The sequence below is a fragment of the Mastigoproctus giganteus genome, chromosome 10 (genome assembly GCF_048544385.1).
Source record: "Mastigoproctus giganteus isolate SK-2022 chromosome 10, ASM4854438v1, whole genome shotgun sequence".
In the NCBI taxonomy this organism is placed as follows: domain Eukaryota; kingdom Metazoa; phylum Arthropoda; class Arachnida; order Uropygi; family Thelyphonidae; genus Mastigoproctus; species Mastigoproctus giganteus.
The window spans coordinates 86,318,447-86,331,565 of NC_143584.1; the positions used below are offsets into that span (position 1 = coordinate 86,318,447).

Genomic DNA, 13,119 nt, shown 5'->3' on the forward strand with positions numbered 1-13,119 from the left:
AAACTTATTTACGAACTATAAAAGGTAAATCTACATAAAGAAAAATGTAAATATAAAGATAACTTTACACTGGTTCAGTTTGATTTGTAACGCAGTGGTCGCAGGTTATAAAAACTGGTAGAAATAGAAAGGTACCCAGTTTCTATTTGTATTTATTCATGTATTTCCGTTAACATTTGAGCACCAGTTTACCGCATGGTGGTCAATGGTTGGGGTCTGGAGCGAGAGTAACATGGCTGTGCGTGCTGTTGTTTACTGTTACAGGTGATCTAGGTTTTGCGATGTTCATGATATCTGATAAGTGATCAGTTGAGTGCCGATAGTGCATATAAATCATGAGAGCAATCTTTATTAAGAGGTAAAAAATTATGTATAACAAAGTGTTGAAATTGTCAGAATGCCACCGTCGTTATTGGGATATATTTATAATTTTAGTAGTATTTAAGCACCGGTTAAAACTCTTCTGTTGATGTGTGGTGTTTATCTCTTTTCCATGCCAGTTTTATCTTTTCAGTCCGCCGTAGTTATTATTACTATTATTATCATTAGCCGTATGGTGCAAGGAAGCCTGAGGCTTATGTTGCACCAGGCAAAAAAAAAAAAAAAAAATCTCAATTACCCTGAGATAGAGAGAAAAGTAGAAGGAAATAACCCTTCTAAGAACACGGTCGAAGTGAGTGGTCCTTTAAGCGCCTCAGATCACAACTTGGTGATTCTCTTCTCCAATGGAGCCTTTATCTCACGGCCATTCCCAACCTCATGTTTGGCCTTACAAGGATGCAATATGGGATGGCCTGTGAGATTTCTTTTCTTTGGTCGGATTACTGTTTCAAAACTTCTAATGTCAACGTTTGCTCATATCGGGTCAGTGAAATTATTCTTGTAGGAATGGAATCCTTTATTACACACTCCACTTTAAAATCTCGTCCTGTATCTAAACTTTGGTTTTCCAATAAATGTGCTAAGGCCGTTCAAGAGAAGAATGTTGCATATCGTAATGGGCTTGTTTCCAATTCTTCAGTTTCATTTTCTGCCTACACCAAAGCTTGCAATGATTGTGAAGCACTTATTAATTAGTCCAAACTAGATTTTGAACATGCTAAGAGTAGAAAACTGACTTCTCACCTTAATGGTAGCCGAGCATTCTGGTCCTTGCCAAAGCTATTGTCCGCAAGTTTTGCTCATCTCTGTTGCAATCTCTGTCAAAACCAGATGGTTCTGTTGGCACTTCAGCCAAGGATAAAGCTGACCTGCTAGCGTCCCATTTTTCTTCCAACTCTTGTATTAATGATCTTGGCAAAACACCTCCCACCATTCCCAACACACTCCATTCAATGCCTCCTATGGTCTTTCGTGAAAAGGATGTCAGAAGAATTTTGACGAAACTTGATACTCAGAAAGCTCCAGGTCTTGATGGTATTTCTCCACTTGTTATCAAAACCTGTGCTCCTGAACTTACTCCTGTTCTTTGCTGCCTTTTTTTCACTTTCTTATTCCAAAGGTGTTGTTCCTTCTTCTTGGAAATTTACTCATGTCCAGCCAGTTCCTGTAAAGGGTGACAAGTTGCTCCCATCCAATTATCATCCTATTGCAATTACTTCTGCTCTTTTTAAAGTAATAGAGAATTCAGTTAACTGCCAGCTGTTAAACTACCTAGAACCCTTCCACCTGATCAATGATTGCCAGTATGGATTCCATCAGTTTCGATCCACTGGTGATATTTTGGCTTATGTTACCCATTTATGGACAAATTCAATGGAAAAGTTCAGTGAAACACAAGCAGTTGCTCTTGACATCTCAAAAGCTTTCGATCATGTTTGGCATAAAGGTCTTCTAAACAAGCTTCCATCTTATGATTTGCACACTGTTTTTTTTTTGTAATGGGTTATCCAGTTTTCTCTCTGATTCTTCATTGAGGATGATGGTAGATGGCTCTCTGTCTTCTAACTTCTCCACTAATGCTGGTGTTCCCCCACTCTTTTCCTCTTGTATATTAATGACCTTGTTCCATTGACTGGAAATTCTATCCATAGCTTTGTTGATAATAGTACATTGCATTCTACTTTCCAGTTTGAGAAACTTTGCCCTGCTCAATCAGCTTCAACTTCTCGAATATCCTCTACCAATTCCTTAAATTCCGAACTCCAAGTAATTCTTCAGTGGGGCAAAGACAACTTAGTTGATTTCATTCCTTCTGAAATTCAGTCGTGTCTTATATATCGCAAAAAGGATTCTGCTACTCCTATGCTTATCTTTGGTGACACTCCGATTTCTAGGCAAAATGATATCTCTCTTTTAGGGATTACCCTGATTTCTAATTTCTCTTGGCACAAGCACATTACAAATATTGCTTCCTCTGCATCTAAAAAAACTTGTTTTTCTCTTTCCCTCTAGGTGTTACTTTTCTTCCAAACAGCTGTTCACTCTGTACAAATCGCAAATCCGCATAAAATGGATTCCCACATCTGGGGCAGTGCCCCCAAAACCTCTTTCAGGTTTCTAGATTCCATTCAGAAGAGGGCAGTTGGGTTTCTTAATGACTTATCTCTAACATTCTCTCCACTCGCTGTCTCATAGACATACTGTTTCTGCTGCATGCCTTTTCTACAGATACTTCCATGGGCACTGTTCTTCTGAATTGGTTTCTATAATTCCCGCTCTCTCTTTCAAAACAGTCCGAACATGTGCCGCCACCATCCAACATCCATTTATTGTCCAACTTCAAACTCACAGAACCAACTTTTCATCTTCTTCGTTTATTCATTCAGCTGCCATTTTCTAGAACAACCTTCGTACATATTTCCGGAAAATTACAGTCTTTAGAAGTTCAAGTCTAATGTCAACAAATATCTTCTTTCGTCTTCTCAACCTTCAACCTAAGTACTATAGGTTCTCGTGTTTGCGGTTTTCATAAAAAAAAACTTAACCATTCCTTTATCCATTGCAGTAACTTGCCCTTAATGTTACATTACTCTAGTTTATACAGTAGTCTTTTATGTGCAGCAGTATTTATATATGTGAAGAATTCTTTATCCCCGCTCTGGTCTGTTTGCTAGTGATTTCTCATAAACTGCCTTTGCCTGTCGAACCTTTTCTGTGGCTCTATTACACATCACCTTGTAGCTGTTATAGGCTTCAGTACTTTTTATTGCTCTGTAACCTTTCCATGCCACCTTTTTCTGCTCAAGTAATGTGGCAACTTCACTATTCATCCAACTTGGAACCCTTCTCGTGGAGTATTTTTTTAATGGTATATTCGCATTCAAGGCATCTGTGATTAATGTTTTAAAAGCGTACCACAGTTCAATTGTATTCATTCTCTGCGCGATATCTACCCAGTTAATAGAGGCCATGTAGTACCTTAAGGCATCGTAATTTCCTTTTCTGAAATTAAAACCCATTCCTTTGCCTTTTACTACTGCTACCTCTATTAAAGGACTTCGTTAAACAGAGACCCGACTGAGTAATTTAGAATTATAAAAATGGTTATACAGTTTTATATAGAAATTATCTTAAAAGTAGACAGTAAAAAATGCAAATTTAGTTAAATAATTTTAAGCTTATTTGAATAAACATGTGAAAAAAATTTACGGAATATTACAAATTTTGAAATGCACTGCATCCAAATATCATACGTCACTGTTAATAAAGGTGCCGGTACGCCGTAGCGCTGTGTACCATCCCAAAAAAAGCACTGCTAAAAAGTATTTAAATGTGTCCCAGCTCTGGTGATAAATACATGTGAAGATTCTTACCGTGGTGTGTTTTTAAAATATAAACACAGTCCCGCAAGTAACGACAGCCTACGGACAAATACAGCTATGACGCTCATGGCGGTTGTACATGATAGTCAGCTCAGCGATAGTCACAAGCACAATCCATCCTTTCTTGATGTACATTTGTTCAGTAAGTTAAACAAGGATGGAAGATGTACTCCAAGCCTGAAGCGAGCACGTGGCTGCTTCATTTCAGACATGGGCGAAACTGACGGCATGATCAAATAAAGCCACATATTGAAGTATTCATCATCATCATGAACTTGGTACGGCTTAGGTCTTTTAAGACCAGTTCCGTTGTAGCTCTTGGAGGTGGTCTTGATCTCGCCATCATTGTCTTGGTCGACCAACATCTCTCTTGCCTGTAGGTTTGTAGTTAAAGGCTAATTTTGGGATCCAGTCTGAGTTCATTCTTTCTATGTGGCTGATCCAGTTTTCCTGATACCGTTTTATGTCATTTACTATGTTATCTACTTTTAATTTCTCGCAGATATCTAAATTTCTTTGGTGGTCTAGTCTTGTAAAGCCTAATAATGGTCTTAAAAATCTCATTTGTGCTGCTTCTAGTTTGTGTGCATCTTTCTTATTTATGACCCAAGTCTCACAGCTGTAGAAGAGGGCTGGTTTTGAAGTGATGTTGTGCAGTCGTAATTTTGTTTCAGTTATCATTTGTTTTCCGAAGTGGCGTTTAATCGTTCCATTCATTTTATTATATTTTTGTAGTTTAGTGTGGATGTCTTTCCCTTCATTTGATATTAAATTTCCCCAAATAGGTGAAGTCAGATATTTGTTCTATTATTTTATCATCAATAACAATTTTGACTCTTTGTATGTTTTTTTTAATGTGCGCATCATCCCTCTGATTTTGTTTTTGAGGTGGAGATTTTCATCTTGTACCTTTTACCTATTTTATTAAGTTCATTTGCTGCTATCTGTAGTTCATCTTCGGATTTTGCAATTATTACTTGATCATAAGCATATAATATGGTTTGGATTTTATTCCTGTTGTTCAACTGTATTCCGTTGTTAATTGTTTGTTTCCATTCTTTAAGAATTTTATTGATGTAGATATTAAATAAATTTGGTGATAGTCACATCCTTGTTTCACTCCTTTATTGGTGTTAATTGGGTCTGATAGTGACCATTAGAATATTTTATACAGACTTTTATTTATAATTTTTATTTTCAATTACATTTTGAAAAACTAAAGTTTTCGTAATTAATAAATATTGATTTATTGCAGATTATCTCGCTCACCCAACTTTGGAGACCACTGAGTTAAAGGCGTCTCCGTAGCCAGGTGGGAAGGAGCAGTAGTGTGCAGCACACGCTTCTTGATTAGACCGGGGTTCGAGCCGGTCACCATCAAATAAGGAGGATGCAGAAAGGTCAGGAAATGACCACCGCATATCCCGGAGCAATATGGCCTTAGTTGCTAATGCTCCTAAAAAAAAAAACCAAATAACAAATAACAAAACCACTGAGTTAACCCATTCATATCAGTTGGTCGAATGTGATTCAGTCCCATTTTTCTACTGTTAATATAAGTATAGAAGTGTGTTCATGTATTGGTTATGTTGGAAAATCTGGACTATTCAACAGGGGAAGACTATGTTTATTCTACCATGGGGGGGACAATTCTTGTTCTGTTGTAGGGCAATTTCTTTTATTTTATTTATTTTTTTATGAAAATCCCAAGCACGAGAGGCATTAGAACCTATAGCACTTAATACCGTGCATGGTTGAAGGTTGAGAAGATAAAAGATGATACTTTTTGACATTAGACTTGAATTTCTGTTGATTGTAATTTTCAGGGAATACATATGGAGGGAAGTTGAAGGCATAAATGAAGAAGAAGAGTTAGTTCTGTGAGTTTTGAAATTGGATAGTAAAGGAATGCTGAGTGGCTGCAGCAGAAACAGAATGTTTGTGAGACAAAGTGGGGAGAATTTGTGAGAGATGGATTATTGTTTAATCTCACTGCCCTCTTTTGAAAGGAATATATTCCGGGGTGGGCAGAAGGGGAATATGGCTCCCTGTAGAGAGATTTTTGGGGGCACTACCCCAGATGCGGGAACAATATTACATGGTAGGGTGGATTTGTACAGAGTGAGCAGCTGTTTGGAAGAAAAGTAATGTTGAGAGCATAGGAGAAAAAAACCAGTTTTTTAGATGCAGAGGAAGCAACAGTTGTGGTGTGCTTATGCCAAGAGAGAGATTAGAAGTCAGGGCAGGGGCATATTCCGGGGTGGGCAGAAGGGGAATATGGCTCCCCGTACCAAAATTTTGAAATTAAAGAAAAAGAACGCACCAGGCATTCTAAAAAAAAAAAAAAAAAACCCTGGTCACCATGCCCCCTCTAACCCCAGTTCTCACAATCACATACCTCTTATGAAGTATGTGATTGTGAGAACTGGGGTTTTTTCCTATTTATATATTTATCTTTATGGCCATGTGTAGTTATACCCTGTACTTTGAAATCCAAATAGATAGTTGATTATTATTTCAGTTTTAAAACAAACTGGTATCTCACTCCTCCAAAGTTTACAAGCTACCTGACAGCTAATTTTGTTCTTTCTGTCACAGAAGATTCTGGGCACTGAGTTTATATTTATTTCCATTTCCGTTGTACAGATGAATTCTGTTCCTTTTTTTTTTTTTTTTGAGGGGCAGTGTACATTTCTCTTAGAACAATGAGGTGTTTATTTAAAATTCTAAACATAACAAAGGTTTATTTCAATGTTAAAATTTACACAGGATTATCTCATTTAATGTTAAGAAATATTATCGCCACTTTCTGAAAATTGTACAGCTCTACTTTTAATTAAGGTTAACTTCAGGATCTATAAAAGCTTTCCTCCTACCTTCTTTATACATATTCATCATACATATTTTTTTTATTAATCTTATCTCCTTTTTTTTTTTTTTTTTTATACATATTTCCTTTAACAGTCTCAGACTATACTACTCTCTGAAAACAATCCTTTTAGCCTTACAAAAAAAATCCTATTCCTGAAGCCAATTATCATTCAACTATGTACCTTTTTTTTTTTTTTTTTCTTTTTTTTTGTTTCAAACATATGCAACTTAGGGATATATGTATATATACAGTAGAGCATCAGTTATCTGGAATAATTGATGTCAGACCTCTTCCAGATAGCCAAATTTTCCAAATAATCGAAACGGAAAATTTCCGGGTAATTTTTTCCAGTAAGATTATAATCTTACTGGAAAATTATATATTATTACCAGATCTGGTAATTATATATTATTACCAAATTATATTAATCTGGTAATAATATATAATCTGGTAAGATTAAATTTATATATAAATTTAATCTTACCAGATTATATATTATTACCGGATTAAATAAATTTAATTTTACATTACGATTAAATTAAATAAGATTAATTAAATGAAAAAAAATTATAAACCAATCTCGAGAAAACAGAAACATCTATCAAGGCATTTTTATGATTTTTATACAAAACAGGAAAATTAGAATATTTTTAAATGCTCTTGGTTTTTTGACTTACCGATAATGAGCACTGACAATCTGTGCATCCCAGTAGCATTTGCACACAGCAATTGTAAGTCACCCTTTTCTCATCTTAAAACCCAGGGCAGGCATTTCTCTTTTAGTATCTAGGGTTTTGCTCGGTAATGCTTTCCATAATAAGCCAGACTATTCAACATTATAAACGTTTTCTTTCTCGTAATATGCTTAACTGAAGCTAACTTACTTTTAAAGGACACTGCTGCCGATTCGTCTGCAGAAAGTTGAACTAAATTGTTGAACTAAAAGTTGAACTGCAGAAAGTTGAACTAGATATTCAACTTGAATATCTAGTTCAACCATACCGTGTCTCAATTTCAAGTTTTTGAGCCAACCTGTGCTTGCCTTAAAATCTTCATTACCTCTTAATTTTCTATTAAAATCCAATGCTTTTTCATGCAACATTGGGCCAGATACTGGTTCACCTAAACTTCGCTTCTGAAGAAACCACAAATTTCAGGTTTCGACATCGTCTTTTTCCTGCTAGATCCTCCTTCACTATCCATAATCGACACAATTCTGTTATAGCACTGGAATTTTTCTTGATGTCAAATTGAAGTCCTCACATTAAACTCTTTTTTAAGAGGTTTCCTAAATTTTCACCTTTTCTAATTCTCTTAATAATTCTGTGTTTCGTTGCAGTGTTAAAACTACGCATTTTCTTTTCGTTCACATTTTACTGTAAAAAATTGAGAAAAATAATAAATCGCACAATTTTGGGCCGATATTATTCTTATCAAATCTGGAGCTAAACTAATCTGAAACTCAGTCATGGTTTCCAAGCAAACCCAGTAGTCTTGGCGATATTTTTCTAAAGCACATTTATGAAGGTCACATAGAATTCTAGAGGTCACAGCCATAAAACAATAAAACAGTTTGCAGTTTTCAGTTTATTGGGCTTTTTGTTTGTACAATCTGTTATAAACAGGTAGTAAACTATCTTTCTCTTATTATAATAAAAAAATTCAATTTGCAAATGTGATCAACTGTAACCGGAGCTTACTGTACTACCATTAATGAAAAAAGAAAAAAAGATCATCAGCTGTTCAAATTATTCCGGATAACCGATGTTCTACTGTATTCTCTGTAAAGCACTTATACATTATCCTGAGCATCTCCTTTATATGTCCTTCACAATGCTTTTATATCTGAGATAAGTGTTTTCTTTCTCTCTCTCTCTATATATATATATACCTACCTACCTACCTACCTAACCCAGTTTCTTACTACATGTTCTTGGCTTATCCCAGCTATCGGTCGATAAGGCTAACAATTATCAGTCCTGAGCAAATTCTAACTATTAACCAATGTAATTGTCTGGGGACTTACTTTTCTTTATTTCTGCAGACATCCGACTGATGATCCTCCACCTCTGGTCTTTCTACGCTGCTGTCTTCCTTTTACTTGGCTTACGGATTTTTCAGTCATTTTTTTCCTAGGCTCTCCTTTAGAGAAATCGATGGCGATGATTTGCATCCATTTATCTTTATTTTCTCATTATGATGAGGCTTGGGCTTCTTAAGCATCCAGCAGGCCGTTCACTAGATTAACATCTCAATTTCCAGTGACTACTTCACTCTTCCAAACGTTCACATTAAACACAGGACTTCTACACGACCATTCCTTTACAACATGAAATTGCAACATTAATATTTTGATACCACTCACCAATGACAACTTTTCTTCTCTCACACGCATGCCAAAAAAAATTTTTTTTTCTTGTGCTCCCGCTTTTTTTTTAACCAGTCACAATTACCTTCTTTTCCAGCATCTCTACTCTAATTCGTCTTTCACTTCAAAACTTTGTTTTCATCGTGTGCTGTATGGCCAGGCATCCTTCCCACCCGAAGGACAAAGGTTGCAGAGCCACTTCCTTCTGGAACTTTTCCCAAACTGTACTTTCCCTTAATCTTGTTGTCAGAAACAGACACCCCTTCTATTTCCCTAATGCATTCTAGGGTCAGTTTCATTGTAGGTACCAGAAGGTTAAGTTATCTTCCATTACCAGGGTCACAATCCATTCCTCTACTTATGCAACTACCAAGATTAATGGATAATTTGGGACGGTGACTTTATTCCTTTCCCAACATATCTTTTCGGCCATTATCTGCATTCCGAACCATTATATTTTTCGAAATCAAACTTGCCATCCATTGTCACCTTCCAATTGTACTGTACTTGCTCACATTGGCATAACTAATCAGCAGTCTACTTCTGATGAATGTGGATTTAGATGCAAAAGTACTTAGCTTACCCTGTCTTAGATTCTTTGTAGCTAAGTACAAAGAAGAATTAGAGAAATTAATTAGAAGAATTTTTTTTCTAACTAATAGAAATAATATTATTCCTTTTATTTATCCTTGTAAGACTTGGGATCTTACATGATCTTGTCTAGAAAGTTGAGTGTCAACAAAGATAAGCATAGTAGCAAAAGATTCCTTTTTGCTAGATATAAGACAGGATTGAATTTTAGAAGGATTGAAATTAACTAAGTTATCTTTGTCCAACTTTAGAATTATCTTTAGATCAGCATTTTAGGAATTGGTATTGGCTATTCAAGAAGTTGAAGCTGTTTGTGCAGGGCAAGTTTTCTCAGACTGGAAGGTAGAATACAATATGCTTTAATCAGCAAAATTATGGATAGGAATTCCGGTCAATGGAAGAAGGTCATTAATATATAAGAGGAAAAGAGTGGGAGAAAGAACTGGACCTTGTTGAACACCTGCATTAGTGGAGAAGTTAGGATAGCTGTCTACTACCCCCCCCCCCCCACACACACAGTGAGAGGTCAGAGAGAGAAAAAATTAGTTATTTAAGTTAATTGGTTAATTACATTATTGTTATTGCTCTTATATTATTTCTCCCTGATGGGGGGGGGGTTCAACTCCGTGACGGGTACAGCTACCAAGTACACAGGGTGGTTGTAATGTCTGGTGTTACTGTTGGTCGAGGAAATCTCTGACTATCCTACATGTGTTCAGAATTGCGACTTTCAGGAGTTCCTTGTAGGCGTTCTCTGGGAGACCTATTGCTGCTAGGCTGCTATATAGTCTTTGGTACCATACCGGTGGTTGACACGATGATTGGGATGATTGATACTTCTTGCATATGCCACATCTCCCTGATCTCATGTCTCAGGTTCGTGTACTTCCTAATTTTTTCCTCATGGGTTTTCTGGGCATTGCTGATGTTCAGCACCACTATGTCAATCAGTTAGGTAGCCTTTTCCATCTTGTCCACAAGGGTTATGTCAGGTCTGTTGTGCGGGATGGTCTTATCTGCTATTATGGCGCGATCCCAGTATAGCTTGTGGGTTGGGGTCTCTAGTACTGCCTGGGGTTCGTACTTGTAGTATGGTACACTTTTCTTTGGTCAACTGGTATTTCTTCACTAGCTTCTGATGTATTATCCTGACTACCTGGTCGTGTCTACGAGTGTACTCAGTCTGGGTGATCACCTTACAGCCCGCGGCGATGTGTTGGATCGTTTCTGAGGCCAGGTGGCATCATCGACATGTGTCATCTGACATTCCAGGCTCCTTTGCGATGTATTTTCTATAGTTTCTGGTGTTGATTACCTGGTCTTGGATGGCCAGCATGAATCCTTCAGTCTCGGGGAAGAGAGTGTTCCGTTTGTGAGCCATGCATTGGAAGCAATGTTATCGATCTTATCTTGGTGGAGGTCATGTAGTGTCTGCCATGGAGTGTCTTCTTTGCCCATCTTTCTAACTTCGTTTCTTGTACTGTCTGGGCGGGAGGGGTTTCCTCGCTTAGGTTGAGTGGGGTATACCACTTATTTATCTTCCTTATGGCCTGGTGGAGTGGTGGCTGTGTTGTTTTCAAAGTAATCCTTCAGATTAACTATCGCTGTTTTCTGTTGTTCTATCAGGTCTATAAAGCCCCTTCCTCCCTCTTTCCGAGGTATTGTTATTCTCTCCACTGCTGACTTTGGGTGGTGTTGGTGACTCTTGGTCATCATTGTCCTTGTCTTTCGCATGATATCTTCTAGCGCGGCGTTAGTCCAATCTATGACCCCAAATGTGTATGTTAGTACTGGAGCTACATAGGTGTTTATGGTTTTAACTGCATTCCCTCCTTTCAATTTTGCTTTCAGCAGGCTTCTGAGTCTCTGATGATATTTTTCAGTCAGGCATTTATGATTTCCTTGTGCTCTAACTGCTCAGCATTCATCATCCCTAGGTATTTGTCGGTCTCTCCTTCTGTCATAGCTTATTATTATTATTAGCTATATGGTGCAAGGAAGCCTGAGGTTTATGCTGCACCAGCCAAAAAAAAAATTCCCAAGTTACCCTGAGAGAGAGAGAGAGAAAGAGAGGAATCACCAAGAAAGAGAAGAATGATGAGAAATGAAGAAAGAAGAAAATTTTCCAGATGTGAGCCCCTGGGGTTATTCCTGGTTTGTTTTAAATATTTATAGAAGGAAGGACATTTGTGAGTTACACTGGTGAATATATAAATAAAGAGGGAACACAAAACTACACCTGTGGGGGAGATCCCAAAATATGTAAATTTTGGGATTTTGTGAAAATAAAAATTGTAAATTTTTATTTTCACGAAAGGAGATGGTAACCCAAGCAATGGGTTATTTAACTTAAGCTTAAATCTGGCCATGTCTCTTCTAATTATTGCATTTTGTATAGGTGGAAATATCATGAATATTAGGCCAGTGCTATTTTGACCATTTGTGGCTCCTTCATTATAGCATTAGCATTAGTAGAGGCATATGATGCAAGAAAGCAAGCTTATGCATCATCAGCCAAAAAAAAAAAAAAAAAACCCACTCCCATTTCACCCCTCCGTTCGTTTGAAATACCTGTCCAGCTGAGCCTTAAATTTATTTAGGCTATCAACTTCCACAATAAGGGATGGAAGTCTGTTCCACCAACCAACTACCTGCTGGCTAAAGGCAAATTTCCGCACATCTATTCTACATCTGTCTTTCCTCTATTTGAATTTATGCCCTCTCAGGTGATTATTCTGAGCAAGAGGAAGAATCCCAACTGCATTGAGCATACTCAAACCATTCAAGGCTTTATACACCTCTATCAGATCACCTCACTGGTGCCTAGTCTCCAGACACTGCAATTTGCAAAACTTAAGCCTTTCTTTGTAAGAGCAACCCTTTGTTCCATTCACTAATCTTGTTGCCCTTCTCTGTACTCGTTCCAGCAGCTCTACATCCTTCTTGAAATGAGGCCTCCAGATCTGTATACAGTACTCAAGGTGTGGTGTGACCATTGCCTTATACAAGGGAATAATCACCTCCTTATCCCTGCTAGAAATATTCCTGTATATCATTGACAAGACACCATGAGCTACTCTTGCAGCCCATCTGCACTGCTCAGAAAACTTCATATCTGCCTGCACAATAACCCCCAGGTCCTTTTCATTCTCTACCACTGTCAGTGTAGTACCACAGAGTTGATACGTAGCTCTGGGGTTACTGTTTCCCATATGTAGTACTTTACATTTGTCAATGTTAAACTTCATTTAGCCAACCGGGCTAGCCAGGTGGGTAAAGTGCCTGCCTGGCAACCCAAAGGTCGCTGGTTTGAATTCCGTCTCGGGCTTGGATCAAAGTACTGCAAAAACCTTGGGGAGGTGCACTATGGCCACAGAAGCCAATGCGCCAACAACTACCAAAAAAAAAAAAAAAAAAACTTCATTTGTCACCTCTCAGCCCATCTGCTCAACCTTTCCAGATCCTGTTGCAGCAGAATACCGTCAGTAGTGTCCTTAACAATCCTGCCAACCTTTGTATCATCT

At 37.5% G+C, this 13,119-nt stretch overlaps 1 protein-coding gene across 1 annotated transcript in view; it reads left to right on the top strand.

The window, feature by feature from the left end:
* Positions 1-227: 227 nt before the first annotated feature.
* The window catches only part of LOC150079135 (T-cell activation inhibitor, mitochondrial-like), a 200,974-nt gene continuing 188,082 nt past the window's right edge, over positions 228-13,119 (top strand). The window contains exon 1 of the mRNA XM_090383819.1: positions 228-358. Within this exon, the coding sequence (XP_090239945.1) occupies positions 336-358 (23 nt within the window). The 5' untranslated portion in view covers positions 228-335. The remainder of the gene's footprint in view (positions 359-13,119) is intronic.